Source organism: Nerophis lumbriciformis, linkage group LG38 (assembly GCF_033978685.3).
Source record: "Nerophis lumbriciformis linkage group LG38, RoL_Nlum_v2.1, whole genome shotgun sequence".
NCBI classification, from domain to species: domain Eukaryota; kingdom Metazoa; phylum Chordata; class Actinopteri; order Syngnathiformes; family Syngnathidae; genus Nerophis; species Nerophis lumbriciformis.
Genome location: NC_084585.2, coordinates 16,576,822 through 16,596,611, shown reverse-complemented (window position 1 = coordinate 16,596,611; position 19,790 = coordinate 16,576,822). Strand labels below are relative to the sequence as shown.

Genomic DNA, 19,790 nt, shown 5'->3' with positions numbered 1-19,790 from the left:
TTAGTATTCATGTCAATTATTATTACCGTTGCATTTATGGCTATGACTGTTAAAGGTGCCATGTGTAGTAATGTGGCCAGAAATGGTACTGCAATCACGGTCAAAATTCTGTAGTCCCCTCCCACTCTCCATGACTGAGGTTGCCAGATACGCAGCCGAATCCTACTCCAAGGTACTTCAAATGGCAATCGACGAGTCCTACGCTGTAGGTTTCTCTTGTTTATGCTTCTTGCAAGATGGTTTACTAAGTAATTATGCCACATTTTACTGATGTCGATTAGCCAAATGTATTAGTAAAGTTACGCAGAAATGTTTTCGTCGGGAGTCGGGACAGGTTGTTGGCATTACCCTGCTAAAATGTCTAGTTTGACCGCACGGAACATCATCAAAATAATTATATATAACATTATATTATATATCGTATAGGCCTACTTTGATGGCAAGTCAAAGCCAACAGTAAAATGACCGCCACATTTTGTTCCACATAACTCCATGTTGCATCCAACCTGACGCACTGCCTTCTCTTCTATGTACGCACATCACCATCTTTCAGTGCAGAGTGCGATTCTATGAGCCAACCCACGTTACGATAAAAACACGTTACGCATAAATCATATAGCCTACTACCATGTCAATACACAAAGTACAAAAATAATTACATGTAGATGTAATGCATTATATTGTGCCAAGCAAATACCACCCCATATGTGCCTGATGCACATACAGTGCCAGAAACCGCAATTTGCCGTGGTAATGTTGGAACCCATTTCCTCAATGTATCAGCATATTGACAAGGAAATAGGCACTATGCTGACACATTTGTCGAAATACATCGACATACAGGCTAACGGGCATATATTTCCCCCATTAGCATGCTAAGCTACACTAGTGTGATGCTGCTTCGCTCCTAAGCATTCGTTGCTCGAACATACTAGCTTTGTTAGACAAGGTCATAGACTGTATTGGACAATATAGTTTACATACAAAATGTCAATTTCCATTTATTAAAAGTAATAAGAAAACGTAAATGCCTGACTTACCTATCAAGGAGGTAATTAGCAAATTTGGCGTCAGATGAAAAAATCTTCTCCGCCTTCAATCGTCTCCATCTTTCAAAGGCATCCCCGATAAAAATCTTCGTTTTGTTCCTGGCTTTGTCATGAATGAGTTGAGAATCGTAACAACGCCTTTTAGATTTACTAAGGTCTGACATGTTTAGTAACTTTACCAGTGGCAGTAGCTCGACGAAGGTGGTGGTGCGTAACTGGCAACCTGGATGTGACACACTGACTGACTTTCTAATTGGTCAAACGGTGAAGAGTGGGGCATCGAAATGAAAACAATAAGATTTTGGGACTATAAATCTAATTTTGAAATGAGCATATCCCGGCTAAACTACTGTTATCAGTTATAGAGGTATTCGAAAAGAGCATGACTTATTAATGCCTTTTGACATATCAGGGCCATTTAATGATGACTTGACAGGAAATGGCACCTTTAACTAACCTCACTCAAATGAAGGCATTGTAATTTAACAAAATCAGTGGTTCTCAAACTTTTTGTTTTACCACCTTAAAAAACACTTGGCTCTCCAAGTACCAACATAATGACCAACTTGAAAGTAAAGTAGTGTAGTAGACCTGAATATTCATTGAAAACAAGGCAGAAGTTTTATTTAACAAAATATTCTTAACCACTGTAACATTACACACAGTTTGAACAGAAACACTGTTTGAATATTTAATTGATTCTTTGGTGTATCACTTGATGGGAGTGTGTGTATCACTAATGGTACACGTTGCACAGTTTGTGAATCACTGTACTAAATAAAACTTATCATTCCAAGAATAAAACAACCATACAATTAGGGCTGGGCGATATGGCCTTTTATTAATATCTCAATATTTTTAGGCCATGTCACGATACACGATATATATCGCGATATTTTGCCTTAGCCTTGAATTAACACTTGATGCATATAATCACAGCAGTATGATGATTCTATGTGTCTACATTAAAACATTCTTGTTCATACTTCATTAATATATGCTCATTTTAAACTTTCATGCAGAGAGGGAAATAACAACTAAGTCAATTTAGCAAAAGTGTATTTATTAAACAGTTATTAAGCAGTGGCACAAACATTCATGTCATTTCCAAAACAGAAAGTGCAAGATTGTCAGAGACATTTTAAAACAAGCTATGAGTGCCCTTTTGTGCATGATGTCACTAAGATGACTTATCAAAACAGCACTAAATTAAAGTGTACTTTTTGTACAGAATGCCACTACAATAGTTAAAATTTAAAAAAAGTGCACTTTTGTGCGTGATGTCACACAAGATATTTCAATAAGTGTCACATAAAAATGAGCTGCATATCAAATAGTACATGTACGGTGTTGATGTGGAAAAGGTTGCTTCGGCATTTTGTGGGTGTGGCACCGAACGGAGATGTTGACATGCAGAGTTTGAAGCACTCCTCATTCTCTAGCGGGTGACTTTTCAAATGATGCTACACATTAGCAGTGCTGCTACTTTTAGTAGCAACGCTTTTGCCGCATAATTGTTCAACATATTCCCGCTTGAAGCCAAACCACCGCCAGATGATGGATCCCGTGCTGTTTTCCTTAGGAATTAATTCTTCCTCCATTTGTTACCAGATTCGCACCTTCTCTCTCTCTCTCTCTCTCTCTCTCTCTCTCTCTCTCTCGAATATCGATATATCGATATATCGCCCTGCCCTACATACAATTATGAAAATACCTATTTACCACTGGTATTATAACAATTCATTACAACTAGGGATGTCCCGATCCAGGTTTTTGCACTTCCGATCCGATACCGATATTGTTTTTGCATTTCCGATCCGATACTGACCGATACCGATACTGGCCTATCCGAGCATGTATTAAAATTTAAAGTTATTCAGCCTACTTAGTTGTCAGAATCATGTTGAAAAGGGTTTTAGTACTCTTGATAACAACTAGCCAGCTGAATTAGGGGAGCTTGAATAATACACAATGGTTGGTAACAAGAAACTGACCTGTTTATTCAAGGATAAACACAAAATAGACAAAATTATACATGACAAACAGAAATGGCATCATTGAACTAGGGCTGGGCGATATGGCCTTTTTTTAATATTGCGATATTTTAAGGCCATATTGCGATACACAATATATATCTCGATATTTTGCCTTAGCATTGAATGAACACTTGATGCATATAATCACAGCAGTATGATGATTCTATGTGTTTTGATTGATTGATTGAGACTTTTATTAGTAGGTTGCACAGTGAAGTACATATTCCGTACAATTGACCACCAAATGGTAACACCCGAATAAGTTTTTCAACTTGTTTAAGTCGGGGTCCACTTAAATTGATTCATGATACAGATATATACTATCAGATATATACTATCATCATAATACAGTCATCACACAAGATAATCATCACATTGAATTATTTACATTATTTATAATCCAGGGTGTGGAGGGGGGCGCCGGATGTAAGTGTGAAAAAGACAGCCAAAAGAGTTTGATATGAGAATAAATCTAAAGTTAAAATATAGGGTAGAAATGCACCCATTTGCAGGAAATGTAGTCTTGATTTTCAAAATGTTCTTTCAAGGCTTGCATGTCTACATTAAAACATTCTTCTTCATACTGCATTAATATATGCTACTTTTAAACTTTCATGCAGAGATTTTTTTTAAATGTCTCAAAAAAAATTCAGTGTTGACAGCTAGATTTTTGTGGACATGTTCCATAAATATTGATGTTAAAGATTTATTTTTTTGTGAATAAATGTTTGGAATTAAGTTCATGAATCCAGATGGATCTCTAATACAATCCCCAAAGAGGGCACTTTAAGTTGATGATTACTTCTATGTGTAGAAATCTTTATTTATAATTGAATCACTTGTTTATTTTTCAACAAGTTTTTAGTTATTTTTATATCTTTTTTTCCAAATAGTTAAAGAAAGACTACAACAAATGAGCAATATTTTACACTGTTATACAATTTAATAAATCAGAAACTGATGACATAGTGCTGTATTTTACTTCTTTATCTCTTTTTTTCAACCAAAAATGCTTTGTTCTGATTAGGGGGTATTTGAATTAAAAAAATGTTCACAGGGGGTACATCACTGAAAAAAGGTTGAGAACCACTGCCTTAGAGGGAGCGTTGCTCGCACGGCTGCGCTAGCATCACAGCTAACGTTAGCCATGCTGCTACATCTCTGCTCGGGGAGGACGTATACGTATGTGACGTATGACGTGACAGTATGTGACGTGTGTAAGAAGGTGCACTTGCTGTCTGTGAGAGGGAGACACAGGAAAGAGTGAGAAGAGACTGTCGTGTAATGCCAGCAGCTAAAAGCAACTGCGTGAGACTCCACAGACCTGTGGATGTGTTGAAGGTCTGCTGGAAAATGCGGAACAGAAATTACGGAGCAGCAGAAAAGTGGAATGTATTATTTAAATCGGTGCGTTGGAAAACACGAACCGGAGTTTTTTTTTAAACTGGATCTGGATCGGCATTTTCCCATGCCTTGCCGATACGCAATTTTTGGCAAATATCAGCAGCCGATCCGATCCAAATATCGGATCGGGACATCCCTAATTACAACTAATAATTTACAAGCCAAATACTGAATGGCGCCACGGACCGAAATTGACGAGCTTAAGTATGTTTTCCTTTTTTTGCGGTGTTAGTACTCGCTAGTAGAATAAGTAGAATTAACTCGATCACATAATCAAAACTGGAATCAGAATTGTTGGAGTAAACCTGACATGGAGAACGACTTCAAAGAAGATCCACCTCTTGATACTTCCAGTTCCACATCCCAAATTTTACAGATTGCTCTCTTTCTGTGATATAATGAAGTACCGTATTTTTCAGAGTATAAGTCACTCCGGAGTATAAGTCGCACCGGCCGAAAATGCATAATAAAGAAGGAAAAAAACATATATAAGTCGCACTGGAGTATAAGTCGCATTTTTTTGGGGAAATTTATTTGATAAAACCCAACACCAAGAATAGACATTTGAAAGGCAATTTAAAATAAATAAAGAATAGTGAACAACAGGCTGAATAAGTGTACGTTATATGACGCATAAATAACCAACTGAGAACGTGCCTGGTATGTTAACGTAACATATTACGGTAAGAGTCATTCAAATAACTATAACATATAGAACATGCTATACGTTTACCAAACAATCTGTCACTCCTAATCGCTAAATCCCATGAAATCTTATACGTCTAGTCTCTTACGTGAATGAGATAAATAATATTATTTGATATTTTACGGTAATGTGTTAATAATTTCACACATAAATCGCTTCTGAGTATAAGTCGCACCCACGGGCCAAATTATGAAAAAAACTGCGACTTATAGTCCAAAAAAAACGGTAGTCATCCACACAGCAGACATGTTGCATCCCAGTTGTCCAATCCCAGTCCCAGTTATTTTATTCTTCGTGTTGGTTTTCATTTGACTTTTGTTCCATATTCGCAAAGGCTAACACACAAACCTCTTAAAAGACTTCCATGCGTTTTTTTTTGTTTTTTTTCAGGAATCTTCTCGTTAACCTGGGGTTGTTTGCAGCTGGTGTTTGGGTGGCAAGAAATCTCTCTGATTTTGACTTGATGGCCCCACAGCCTGTCACATAACACTCTAACATCCTGGATGATGGTAAGTTTGCATTTGCAGTTGTAGTACAGGTGGTCCTCTTGTCTACCAACAAGTTTCGTTCTTACGACTGCATTGTAAGTAGGAAGTAATTCTGTCTACTAATTACTTCGAAAGTTGAAAGTACAGATGGGATTTATGGCTCTTTTAAAGGAGTTGGATCTTGAGGAGCCTTTTCTTTTTATATATATGTTTTTGGCTCGCATAAAGATATACATATATACTCTAGGGTTGCACAGTATACCGGTACTAATAAAGTATCGCCTACTAATCAATTGAAATCGGTACTATACCACCTTTAAAAAGTACCGGTACTGTTCTTTCATTTAAGTGCCGCTTTATGGCGGTGACTACAGAGCCGAGGCGCATGATGTTGAGTGTGTCAAAACGTACACACAAAGTGCATGCAAGTAAATAACCTCTTGGAGAGGAAAAATGGCAAAAAAAACTACAATTCTACTGGTACACGTACAAGAGCGTATCTAGTTGATACTACTATGATTACATTGATATTTTTTATCATCACAAAATCTTTTTATTATTTTAATTTATATTATGATGTACCCAAACAACAGAAGAATACGTCTTTATTACATTTTAACAGAATTGTAGATGGAACATGTTTTGACAAAATAATAGAATGAGAAATGACAATATGTTACTGCATCAGTACCCAAATTAGGAGCCTTTGTTTGCTTACTTACTAATAAAAGACAAGTTGTCTCATATGTTCAATATTTTATTTAAGGACAAAATTGTTCTTGGATTGCAAAATGAAACATGTTTATTAGACTCTAAGACTGTTGTTATAATGAAACCAATAATGACATTTTTTGTGGTCCCCTTTATTTAGAAAACTATCAAAGTATCAAAATACATTTTGGTACCGGTACAATCCTAGTGTGTGTGTGTGTGTGTGTGTGTGTGTGTATATATATATATATATATATATATATATATATATATATATATAGTTTTTTATCAAATAAATAATCACCCGTGGCAGTAATAAGTTTAAATCAAAATATATACATTATATGATTACACCAATATAGACGCTATTGAGAATTATTATTTCCACTGTAGACATTCCACGAGATGGTTCCATTCCCCTATTCTTTGACAGTGACGTCACTATGTAAAGTCACACGTTACCTTGCTTGTCAGCACCCCCAGTGGATTGTACGATCCAAATGCAAAAAAAACATTTGTTCCTTTTGTTCTCTTTTCCAGTTACTAATATATTTTTCTTATTCCAAATACAGTGGTTAAAAGGCTGCAGTAATTTCAGGTGCTTGTTAAACTCCCCTAAGTTAACTGCCGGTGCATGATAGCCTACACATGAATAGACCCTTCTGAGACAACTGAATGATGTCATTACTCCTTCAATGAATTTAAAGCCGATAAAGCTTTTGAATCTGTTTCTCATTCTGATTCTGAGAGAGCAGCGTGGGAAATTTGCACAAAAAACAATACTCAAACAAACAAATTACAACTGCGAATAGGCTGTCATCATTGTTTGCGAACGTCACATCTCTCGTTGGAATATGGAGCTGGGTATGGTGTCCCAGCAGAGTACTGAGCGCTGAAATTACGAAGTCCGGAAATCAAGATGGCCACAACCACAAAGGCCTATTCTTGCACTTGCCTTGTCTGAGTATAAAAATCTTCTGGAAAAATATGCAGTCCTTCTGCAACCTTCAAACAAGGTGGATCAAAACGAAACACAAAGACACTGTTAGCGATGTAGTACGCATGTACAACAAGAAAAAAGAGCATTTACATACAGATGGATCCATCAATACAACGTATGCAACAAACACTCGTCAGAAATGGTTCTAATGGATATTATGGGGCTTTTATTATTGTTTACACTCATAGCAGCCATCTTTGAAAAACAACTCGGGGCTGGTGAGGACTTTCAGAGTAAAACAATTAAAATTAAACACAGCATTATAACTAAATAAACACTTAAATCAAGCACAGAGTATGTGAAGGATTAGGAAATATAATAATTATAAGAAATAAATACAAAATTAAATGAAATCAGGCACAGAGTATGTGAAGGATCCATGAAATATAATAATTATAAGATTAAATACAAAATTAAATGAAAGCAAGGCCAATATACTTTCAGTCCTGTGGTTGTTTTGCACAATTAAAGGTGTGTTTCTGCTTAGTTGTCCATTTCATAGGAATACCATGTTTATCTGTCATTATGGTCGCGGTTTTAGAGCAGCGTAGACCAAGATTACAAACAATGTTGGTCGGCATTTTCCCAATTTCACCTCACTTTTCATTGACACACTGCCATCAGAACAGCGACGTCCTTCCTCAATCACGTGCGCAACTAGTTCTATTTTTTGGTACGATTTTTTATTTTTTACAGGAGTGTAAGCAACCATGAAACATCAGAACGTAACACGAGGACCGCCTGTATGATGATGAAATGATTGGCACCTTTTATTGAAGTGTTTTGTTTCCGTAGGTGTCTTAGACCAGAGAGAAGAAAGAAGATGCACGATATTTGAAGACTTGTTTGTGGTTAATCCTAGTTTGAAATGTATCATATTTCGTTATTGTTTTTTTTGTTTTTGCAATAAATCAAGTTCCTTTTGGCTGTTAAGTATGTATATGCCCTGTAACACATTGAAAGAAGAATCCATTTAATCAAGCTATGCAGACTCAGGCGGTCTTTGTAGCTGCAGCTCGAAAATGTTTGTCCACCAAAAGGAAATGTCTGTCACTTTCTCAGAGTCTTGACGTGGCTGCTCAGCTCTCAGCTGTTGATCAGGCAGTGAAACCGGCGCTGCTCTACGACGCCAACGGTGCCAGTGCAGAGCAAGTGCACCAGTATTTGCGCTTGTGTCAGTCATCTCAACTCGTGTCCGAATCGCTGGTCATATTGGACTTGAATGGTAACAGCCTCATTGTTAATCCACGTGTAGTCCGCTACAATCTGGCCCAGGTGCTTCAAAATGGCGGACCCGTGGTGATTGACGTCTGCCTCTCGCTAGAGAAACCCACTATTGTTGATCCAGTCGTAGGAGGGCTGAAGAGCATCGCACAAGATCTGCTTGATCTTCTCAGAGGGTTAGACACAGCAAATAAAGTTCCATATGTGGCAGAAAGGTCAGATGAGTGGAACCTAAGCGCGGTCTTTGGACTCTTACTGGGCTACCCTGTCACCTACTGGTTCGATCAGACAAAGAGCTTTGAGAACTGCCTCTCTATGACCCCCCTGATGGTGACCACAGTGCACGCAACATGGCGAGTAGATGCCACCAGCCACAAATGTTGCTTGTACTCGTTTAGCATCCCCACCGTCGTGCAGAATGAGATACAGTCAAATCTGGAGGACTGGAAGCTTGGCCTTCAAGAGAGATTCCAGCAGCAAAATGTCCTCAAAGACCTCACTGTTTGTCAGTCTGTAGTCACTTTACCTTCAGTCTGTTTGTGACTCACCATTACTTTGAATTCATGACTCCCAATAAAATGTTCAAGAAGCTCCTTTTTTCTTTGTTTATTAATGCAACACTTCAGCTTTCAAAAAGGTTGAAAAGGGTTGCCAAGCAACCACTGATCACAAGATAAGAAATAAAATACATTCATCATATTCATTTTACCAAACCGCTTTTTGGTGAAAGGATGTATTTTAACTGGATATCCCAGAGGAAAGGGGCAACCAATGCAAAATATGTATTTGTTTATAATAAAGAGCAGGAGTCTTCACCATTTTCCAGGCCAAGGACCCTCAAGCTCATGAAGCTGGGACCCCATACTTGTATAAAATTGTTTTAAATTAAACGGGTCCTAACGGTACCTTGTTAATGTGCAATACTAAGATATTAAAGTTATACAGTATAGTTTCATTAATAGCTAACTAGTTGCTAAATAAAAATGAGTGTGCTAATCGCTAGCTGATAACTAGCACACTAATTGCTACCTGACAACTAACGCGCTAATTGCAAATAGTGGTTTTGATTTAAAGGAGTTCAACTCCATGCTGGATGCTCTGATGTTCAGCATCATTTACACTATACTTGGTGGACCTTGTCAGAAAATAAAATTTCCATTATTTTGGAGCACTGATGTGTAAGAGCAAGAAAAGCACACATATACTTAGTTTACATAATTGATACTTTTAAGTCATTTAACTATTTGGGTTGCACATTAGGAAACCACTGTAAGATAATAGTAATCAATGTATTAAAGGCCTACTGAAATTAAATTTTCTTATTTAAACGGGGATAGCAGATCCATTCTATGTGTCATACTTGATCATTTCGCGATATTGCCATATTTTTGCTGAAAGGATTTAGTAGAGAACATCGACGATAAAGTTCTCAACTTTTGGTCGCTGATAAAAAAAAAGCCTTGCCTGTACCGGAAGTAGCGTGACGTCACAGGTTGTAGAGCTCCTCGCATTTGCACATTGTTTACACCAGCAGCGAGAGCGATTCGGACCAAGAAAGCGACGATTACCCCATTAATTTGAGCCAGGATGAAAGATTCGTGGATGAGGAAAGTGAGAGTGAAGCATTAGAGTGCAGTGCAGGACGTATCTTTTTTCGCTCTGACCGTAACTTAGATACAAGGGCTAATTGGATTCCACACTCCTTTTTCTATTGTGGATCACGGATTTGTATTTTAAACCACCTCGGATACTATATCCTCTTGAAAATGAGAGTCGAGAACGCGAAATGGACATTCACAGTGACTTTTATCTCCACGACAATACATCGGCGAAGCACTTTAGCTATGGAGCTCAGCTAACGTGATAGCATCGTGCTTAACTGCAGATAGAAACAGAAGAAATAAGCCCCTCACTGGAAGGATAGACAGAAGATCAACAATACTACTATTATTTCTACTATCAGGAGACACCGAACCAAACCCTGGACCTGTAACCACACGGTTAATGCTGTGCCGCCTGTCGAAGCCTAGCAATGCTGTTGCTAACGACGCCATTGAAGCTAACTTAGCTACGGGACCTCGACAGAGCTATGCTAAAAACATTAGCTCTCCACCTACGCCAACCCTCATCTGCTCATCAACACCCGTGCTCACCTGCGTTCCAGCAATCGACGGCGCGACGAAGGACTTCACCACAATGATCGGTGCGGTCGGCGGCCCGGAGACGAAGGAAGTCAACCCAGATAGGTAAGGACAGCGGCGGACGGCGTTGTAGCTTTCGACGACACCCCGGCCGCCATCAGAGTCGGCAAGAAACATATATTTCCCCAAAGTTACGTACGTGACATGCACATAGCGACACGCACGTACAAGCAAGCAATCAAATGTTTGGAAGCCAAAGCTGTACTCACGGTAGTGCGTCTGCTATCCAACTCAAAGTCCTCCTGGTTGTGTTGCTGTAGCCAACCGCTAATATACCGATCGCACCTACAGCTTTCTTCTTTGCTGTCTCCATTGTTAATTGAACAAATTGCAAAAGATTCACCAACACAGATGTCCAGAATACTGTGGAATTTTGCGATGAAAACAGACGACTTAAGCTGGCAACCGTGCTGTTCCAAAATGTCTGCTACAATCCGTGACGTCACGCGCAGACGTCATCATACAGAGACGTTTTCAGCCGGAAGTTTCCCGGGAAATTTAAAATTGCACTTTATAAGTTAACCCGGCCGTATTGGCATGTGTTGCAATGTTAAGATTTCATCATTGATATATAAACTATCAGACTGCGTGGTCGGTAGTAGTGGGTTTCAGTAGGCCTTTAACTTGATGTCAGCTTTCGGACAGGTGTGCACGTCTGATGTTGCTCACAAGTAGTGGGTTTCAGTAGGCCTTTAACAGCGTTGTGGCCACAACATTAGGTACACCCGCAATAATTCTGCGTAACATCGGTAGGGGTTTCTTGTCAAACAGAGTAAACAAACAACTCATAATGCTGTGCTGTTGTAATAACTCTCAAAACTGAGCAAGACACTTCACCCTTGCTCCTGATGGGTGCTGGTTAGCGCCTTGCATGGCAGCTCCCTCCATCAGTGTGTGAATGTGTGTGTGAATGGGTAAATGTGGAAGTAGTGTCAAAGCGCTTTGAGTACCTTGAAGGTAGAAAAGCGCTATACAAGTACAACCCATTTATCATTTATTTAAAACTTGACGTATGATCTTTATACAGGCATACTATGCATACTGGCCATGTTTCTAAATAATGTGGTGGACCACATACAATAATGTAGCAGACCCCTTTAAATGACCACATTAACACCTATCCTCTACAGTAATTATATTCTTACATAAGTATTGAAAGGGACAAGCGGTAGAAAATGGATGTATGGATGGAGTACATCCATCCTTCCATCCATTTTCTACCGCTTGTCCCCTTTGGGGTCGTGGGGGATGCTGGAGCCTATCTCAGTTGCATTCGGGCGGAAGGCGGTGTACACCCTGGACAAGTCGCCACCTCCTCACAGGGCCAACACAGACAGACAGACAACATTCACACTCACATTCACACACTAGGGCCAATTTAGTGTTGCCAATCAACCTATGCACAGGTGCATGTCTTTGGAGGTGGGAGGAAGGCGGAGTACCCGGAGGGAACCCACGCAGTCACGGGGAGAACATGCAAACTCCACACAGAAAGATCCCGAGTCCGGGATTGAATCCAGGACTACTCAGGACTTTCGTATTGTGAGGCACATGCACTAACCCCTGGCCCACCGTGCTGCCCGGATGGAGTACAATTTTTTGTATTTAGTTTGTACTACTTTTCTACCCACCTCTAGTGTGTGGCTCTCCCTTGAAAAAGTTTGGACCCCCCTACTATATGATGCAGGTGTAGCTAATGCTGCATGCTGGTGTTGTAGATGAGGTAGTTTAGCGCTTGAAGACAGTGTGTCCATGTTTCATGTCCATTACCATCAGAGAGGTCGAATGGTCGACAGCACTTCCCCACAGCGTCCTCTCACCTTCATCTCGGCCAAGTGGTCTGCTCTGGTGGGCCCGATGTTCACGATGGCAACCGGCATTTTCTTATCACTGGCTGCGAGTAAAAATCTGTATCCCGAGTAGACCTAATGAAGACCACACATGAATCACCAGAAAAAAGTACATCGAGTTCTTCCTGCATGAGTGACACTCACTTGTAGTGACGACCCGATTACGAGCACCGCATCCGACTCGGCTAATTTGTCGTGTACAAACTGCACTGTGGCTTTGTTCACCGCGTCGCCAAAGAAGGTCACCTCAGGCTTCAGTATCCCTCCACAGACCTCGCAGGGTGGAACTCTGAATTGTAGCGCCTGCTCGTCCTCCAGGAAGACGTCCCCGTCTGGAGCAGCTGCCCCGGCTTGAGCCCTCCAGTCCGGGTTCAGCGCTATGAATCGTCTCTGGAGCTCCTCTCTGGCCGAGATGTCGCCACAGCCCAAACACACCACCCTAAGGAACACATCATCTCAGCTGACCAATAGCGGCCATGACACTCTACAAAGTTAAGAGGTTTTGTACTGGAACTGTGGAAAAAGTAACCTCTCACATTTCATCTAGAATTGTATTATATATATGTATTATATTATAACGCAGGGGTCCCCAAACTTTTTGACTCGGGCCGCATTGGGTTAAAACAATTTGGTCCGGCTGTGTGTATATAAATATGTGTGTGTGTGTGTGTGTGTGTGTGTGTGTGTGTGTGTATATATATATATATATATATATATATACAATATATATATATATATATATATATACATATATATATATATATAAATATATATATATATATATATATATATACACAGTACAGGTCATAAGTTTGGACGCACCTTCTCATTTCAATGTGTTTTCTTTATTTTCATGACTACTTACTTTGTAGATTGTCACTGAAGGTTTTAAAACTATGACACCTGTGAAGTGAAAACCCTTTCAGGTGACTACCTCTTGTAGCTCATCCAGAGAATGCCAAGAGTGTGCAAAACAATAATCAGAGCAAAGGGTGGCTATTTTAAAGAAACTAGAATATAAAACATGTTTTCAGAATAAAAACTTCCGAAGTTAGGTCATAGTTTGGGGACCCCTGCCCTAATGGGACAATACTATAGAATATAAACTTGGATGTACTTTAGAGTAGTCAGTGTATAGCTTGTACAGCAGTATGGAGTTACTAGCCATTGCAAACAAGTCAACACACAAACATTATTGTATAACTAACTGGCAACACAAGCAAGTAACAAGATAATTTTGCCTACAGGCACGATGGCGGTGACATCATGATCTGAGGCTGACTAAATAGAGGTGGGGGAAACAATCGATTATTAGATGCATCGCAATTTGGACATGGACGATTCTAGAATAGATTAGTAAGCATCAATAATTGATTTGTTTATTGTAAATAATGTAATGCAGACTGCCACGAGCCACCTCACCTGATTCCAGCTCCTTTATCGGGCACTTATGATCCAATTTTGCACAACATTTTCATTCATTTAATAAATGTGGGAATTAATTTAACGGTTTCTTATTCCAAATGAATTGGGGGTTTTTTAAGTTGCAAGTGATAAACGCTTATTTAGAGAAACAAAAACAAAGGTAAAAGTGCATCAATATAGATAAATTAAAGATGCATCAATCGAATCGTAGCTTCTGAATCGTATATGGAATCGTGAGGTGGCCAAAGATTCCCACCTCTACTACTGGCGCTTGTGCTTCATGAGAGGGAAACATGAATTCCAGCTGTGATCATCCATCCATCCATTTTCTACCGCTTATTCCCTTTTGGGGTCGCGGGGGGCGCTGGAGCCTATCTCAGCTACAATCGGGCGGAAGGCGGGTACACCCTGGACAAGTCGCCACCTCATCGCAGGGCCAACACAGATAGACAGACAACATTCACACTCACATCCACACACTAGGGCCAATTTAGTGTTGCCAATCAACCTATCCCCCAGCTGTGATCAATTCCATGCTTAAGAGGATTAAAGCAGTGCTAGGTAACGATTGTGCCAACACTGAATATTATATTAACCACACAATTAGTGAGCTCTACTATTGTGTTGACTTATTTCCAGAGGATAGTAAATCTATACTGCTTTCCAAGCTGCACACCGACTACTCTTAGTGACGCCCAAGTAAAAATTCTTTAGTATTGTACCTTTGTCGCAGGTGATGCTTGGTCACCTGTGGGCACATCCGTGGAGCTCAGTGAGCCTTTCCTGGCCTGCCTTTGAATGAAGAGCGTCCACATTCTGGGTGACCAACCAGTGCAGTTTCCCCTGCTCCTCCCAGTGCCGCAGAGCCTTGTGCGCCCTGTTCGGCTGATGGGAAGAGAACTGCGGCCACCCCAGGAAGTTCCTCGCCCAGTAGCGCTGACGGGACGAAGCGCTGCGGACGAACTCCGCATGTTGCATCGGCCGCCGGTCAGTCCGGGCGTACAGGCCCACGCCTTCCGAGCGGTAATCTGGGATGCCGGACTCCGTGGAGAGACCGGCGCCGCTGATGGCAAACAGGCGTGAGGTGCGGGAGACGAAGTCCTGGAGCAGCTGCAGGGAATGTGAGTCTAAGGAGCTGCAGGCAGGGACAAACATCCCTGCAGGGGCTGAAGATGCCCGTCTTGAAGATGCTGAGTGCACTGCGCTGACCGTGCAGAGCAGTCTCATCTGTATCAGATTGGGCACATAAGAATTATAAAGCCACTTTATTAGGTACACATGCACAGTGCACCAATGATGATTGATATTGTAATGTATTGACACACAGCTATAACAATGTTTATTGTTGTAACCTTGTACTCGGGTTGTACGGTCTACCGGTATTAGTATAGTAACGCGATACTAATGAATCATATTCGGTACTATACCGCCTCACCGGCGTCACAATGTAAACAAACGCCATTGGTGGATCTACACCTAACATCCACTGTAATGATACCAAGTGTAGTAGCGTATTTAATCGATACTACTATAATTATGTCGATATATTTTGGCATCACAACATCTTCTTTCGTTTTTTTTTTTTTTATATTGTGTTTATAAACTCAGGAAATATGTCTTTGACTTTGAATATGACCAATGTATGATCCTGTAATGATTTGGTATCGGATTGATACCCAAATTTGTGGTGTCATCCAAAACTAATGTAAAGTATCAAACAACAGAAGAATAAGTGATTATTGCATTTTAACAGAAGTGTAGATCGAACATGTTAAAAGAGAAAGTAAGCAGATATTAACAGTAAATGAACAAGTAGATTAATAATTTTCTACCACTTGTCCTTAATAATTTTGACAAAATAACAGAATGGAAAATGACACAATATGTTACTGCATACGTCAGCAGCTAAATTAAAAACATTTGTTTGCTTACTAACTAATAAAAGACAAGTTGTCATGTATTACAAACTTGCAATAAGAAACATATGTTTAATGTACCCTAAGATTTTTTGTTAAAATAAAGCCAATAATGCAATTTTTGGTGGTCCCCTTTATTTAGAAAATCACCGAAAAATACCGAAAAGTATCGAAATAATTTTGGCACCGGTACCAAAATATTGGTATCGGGACAACACTACCTTGTACCATTTTTAAATGTATCAAAAATGGCAACGCCGTGGGTGGTACACATATATTAACAATCATGTTACAATAAATGTGTCACATGGCTTGTCTTATTTTTATTGTTGTGTTCTGACCTACATTTATTAGCGTCATTTTAGCATTAGAAACATATTTGGTGCATGCTAGAAGAACAACAAACACAAAAAATGTTGGCGAGCTAAATAGAATGGTTACTAGCAAATTAGCTAACTTTAAATAGACACAACAGAGAGCTACAATACCTTGTTACTGTACAGAAGGTTTCAGCAGGAGAAAGTATTCAAAATGCCTCATAATGAACTTGCTGGAGTGTGTTAGTCGTTTTTTTTAAGAACTTGTCGAACTACTTCGTGGTTGTCAAATGACATTGAAGGCAACCGGAAGTCCATATTTGTGTAACACTAAATAGACCCGCAATGTTTTGTGGGACGTGTAGTCAAAACCTTCACAATGCGCTTTTACCATAAAAACGGACGATTTTGGTTATACAAGTTTACAAACACTTTGATTTAAACGTTTAATGACAAATTATAACTAGTTTTTGTTAAAATGATCATCTCAAAGACTGCATCATGTATTGTTTGGTATTATATAGGTCTTTTTAGCAGCAAGTTAAGATAAATATTATGTCTTTTTCTTTAATACTGATGAAAATGCAGTGTTCCTCGGCGTTAGCATTGCAAAGTTAACTTATTTTACATTTTCTTCTACATGATATCACATAATGAGTGAGTATGAAACAATAAAGTGGTGTTGGTTGAAGAGAAACACATATTTGTTGTGATTACAAATCCGCGAGCCACATGCGGCCATTAGGATTTTCAGTCCGGCCCGCCGGATGTTCTACATAATTTTTTTAGACCTTTAACACATACTTGCCAACCTTGAGACCTCCGATTTCGGGAGGTGGGGGGAGGGGGTGGGCGTGGTCGGGGTGGGACGGGGCGTGGTTGGGGGCGTGGCTAAAAAGGGGAGGAGTATATTTACAGCTAGAATTCACCAAGTCAAGTATTTCATATATATATATATATATATATATATATATATATATATATATATATATATATATATATATATATATATATATATATATATATATATTAGAGATGCGCGGTTTGCGGACACAACCGCGGAGTCCGCGGATTATCCGCGGATCGGGCGGATGAAATTAAAAACAATAAGATTTTATCCGCTCGCGGGTCGGGTCGGGCGGATTAATTAGATATTTTTTATTTATTTTTTTTATTTTTTATTTTTTTTGCGGGTGGCAGTTAAACCAATTCGGAAATATATATACATAGTTAAATGTTGTTACCCACATACGAAAAACGAGCAGGCACCTGCTGCATATGCCACAACAGAAGAAAAAAAAAAAAAGAGATGGACACTTTTACGGAGCGGAGAAGGGACGCCTCGCCGGGGTCCGGGACCGAGGCCCCTTCCCCCGAGAGGGCCCCACCGGGAGCCGTAGCTGAGGCGATCCGCGAGAAGGGCCCGACGCACGTCCAGGGTCACTACCGCGCCCACCGCACCGACACCCCGCCTCGTCCGCTTTCGCAGTGCGCTCACGAAAGGGGTGGGGCTCACCCTGGTTGATATAGAGAGCAGGACGGTGGCCATGGAATTTCATTTAAGGTTTGTGATAAACCATCAAACTCATTCGTTAAAAGGACTCTATAGTAATATAAAGCAAATTTTTCTGGACATTATCATGCAAGAAAAGTTTATTTTTGGGATCGCGATCACCGCGTAATGATTTTTAAAGGTTGCATTACATTATTAACTGTCCCATGTGATCAGCCAGTGCGATTGGAAGTCCATGCTCAATTATTGCCTCCGTAAATAAAACTTCGGCATTTATCACATCCAAAGAATCTGTTTGGGCGACGAAAAACGTTGAAAGTTTTCCACTTGTATCGCTAGCAACGGCATTAGACTTGTGTTTTTTTGTCCCAATGTGGTCTTTTACATCGCTAATTCCTCCGTGTCCGATCCAAAAATCTTGTCTGCACAAGGTGCAATTCGCGTAGTTTTCACCCTTTTTTTTTTTTTTTAATTAATATTAGATATATAACAACGGGCGGATGGCGGGCGGGTGCAGTTCTGATCAAACGTTACATCGGGTGGATGGCGGATGGTTGACGACTTTCTGACGCGGTTGCGGATGAAATAAATTGCCTATCCGCGCATCTCTAATATATATATATATATATATATATATATATATATATATATATATATATAAGAAATACTTGACGTTCAGTGAATTCTAGCTATATATATATATATATATATATATATATATATATATATATATATATATATATATATATATATATGTATATATATATATATATATATATAATAAGAGAAATACTTAAGTGTTCATTTATTTACACATATACACACACATAACACTCATCTACTCATTGTTGAGTTAAGGGTTGAATTGTCCATCCTTGTTCTATTCTCTGTCACTATTTTTCGAACCATACTGAACACCCTCTCTGAAGATGCATTGCTGTGTGGCACGTACAAAAGTGCTTTCATCAAATGCACTAGATGGCAGTATTGTCCTGTTTAAGAGTGTCACAACATTGCTGTTTACGGCAGACGAACTACTTTACGGTATACAAAAACGTGACTGCTGTTGTTGTGTGTTGTTGCCGCGCTGGGAGGACGTTAATGAAACTACCTAACAATAAACCCACATAAGAAACCAAGAACTCGCCCTCCATCATTCTACAGTTATAACGTGATTGGGCAGGTATGCTGTTTATTTTGTGGGTTAGCACATGGACCTGAGTCCGCCGGAATTTCGGGAGAAAATTTGTCCCGGGAGGTTTTCGGGAGAGGCGCTGAATTTCGGAGTCTCCCGGAAAATCCGGGAGGGTTGGCAAGTATGATTTAACATCAAAACTGTAGCTGTCATTATGATGTGCAGTGCTGTTTTTAAATAACCGTAAGTCTTGAACTATAGAAAGTAATTCAACGGTTTAAATCTGCGCTTTTGAGTGTTATACGAGTTACGTCACAGCAGCGCAGGCAAGGAACAAAGCAGAGTGGGCGGGGTTTGTTTTCAGAGCAGCCAGCCCGAAACGCATGTGTCAGGAACAGATGCAGAAGCACATTTTTACAACAAATTTCTGCATAAAAGGGATAATACATCATATTTTAGGTGTTTATTACACTTTGCATTCATAGTTTGCTGTTTGTTACATTTTTGTTGTGTTTTGCTTGATTGTAAAATACTGTATGTCTATCGAGGAGCTGGTCTGAGAAATAAAAGAGGAGCGATGTTCATATGTTGTTAATATATATGTTAATATAATGTCTGGACTGGAGCCTGCAGTGCCTCAGACTGGAAGTCCCTGCAGAGAGTGGTGAGGACGGCGGACAAGATCATCAGGACTCCTCTTCCTCCTATCTAGGAAATCGCAGAAAGCCGCTGCCTGACCAGGGCTCAGAAAATCTGTAGAGACTCCTACCACCCCACCAAGGACTGTTTTCACTGCTGGACTCTAGAAAGAGGTT

At 39.8% G+C, this 19,790-nt stretch overlaps 3 protein-coding genes across 3 annotated transcripts in view; 2 read left to right on the top strand and 1 right to left on the bottom strand.

Moving 5' to 3' along the window:
• The window catches only part of tomm6 (translocase of outer mitochondrial membrane 6 homolog (yeast)), a 10,144-nt gene extending 1,817 nt beyond the window's left edge, over positions 1-8,327 (top strand). The window contains exons 2-3 of the mRNA XM_061932625.1: positions 5,586-5,704; positions 8,190-8,327. Of these exons, the coding sequence (XP_061788609.1) occupies positions 5,586-5,682 (97 nt within the window). The 3' untranslated portion in view covers positions 5,683-5,704; positions 8,190-8,327. The remainder of the gene's footprint in view (positions 1-5,585; positions 5,705-8,189) is intronic.
• Positions 8,328-8,378: 51 nt separating this feature from the next.
• lg38h1orf74 (linkage group 38 C1orf74 homolog) lies at positions 8,379-9,211 on the top strand. The gene has a single exon (XM_061932622.1). The coding sequence runs from the start codon at positions 8,379-8,381 to the stop codon at positions 9,159-9,161; it is 783 nt and encodes a 260-aa protein (XP_061788606.1). The 3' UTR covers positions 9,162-9,211.
• Positions 9,212-11,800: 2,589 nt separating this feature from the next.
• Positions 11,801-16,629, bottom strand: sirt4 (sirtuin 4). The gene is made up of 4 exons (XM_061932620.1): positions 16,499-16,629; positions 14,843-15,321; positions 12,814-13,108; positions 11,801-12,744 (listed from the first exon to the last, which is right to left on the bottom strand). The coding sequence occupies exons 2-4, from the start codon at positions 15,319-15,321 to the stop codon at positions 12,592-12,594; spliced, it is 927 nt and encodes a 308-aa protein (XP_061788604.1). The 5' UTR covers positions 16,499-16,629; the 3' UTR covers positions 11,801-12,591.
• Positions 16,630-19,790: the final 3,161 nt, after the last annotated feature.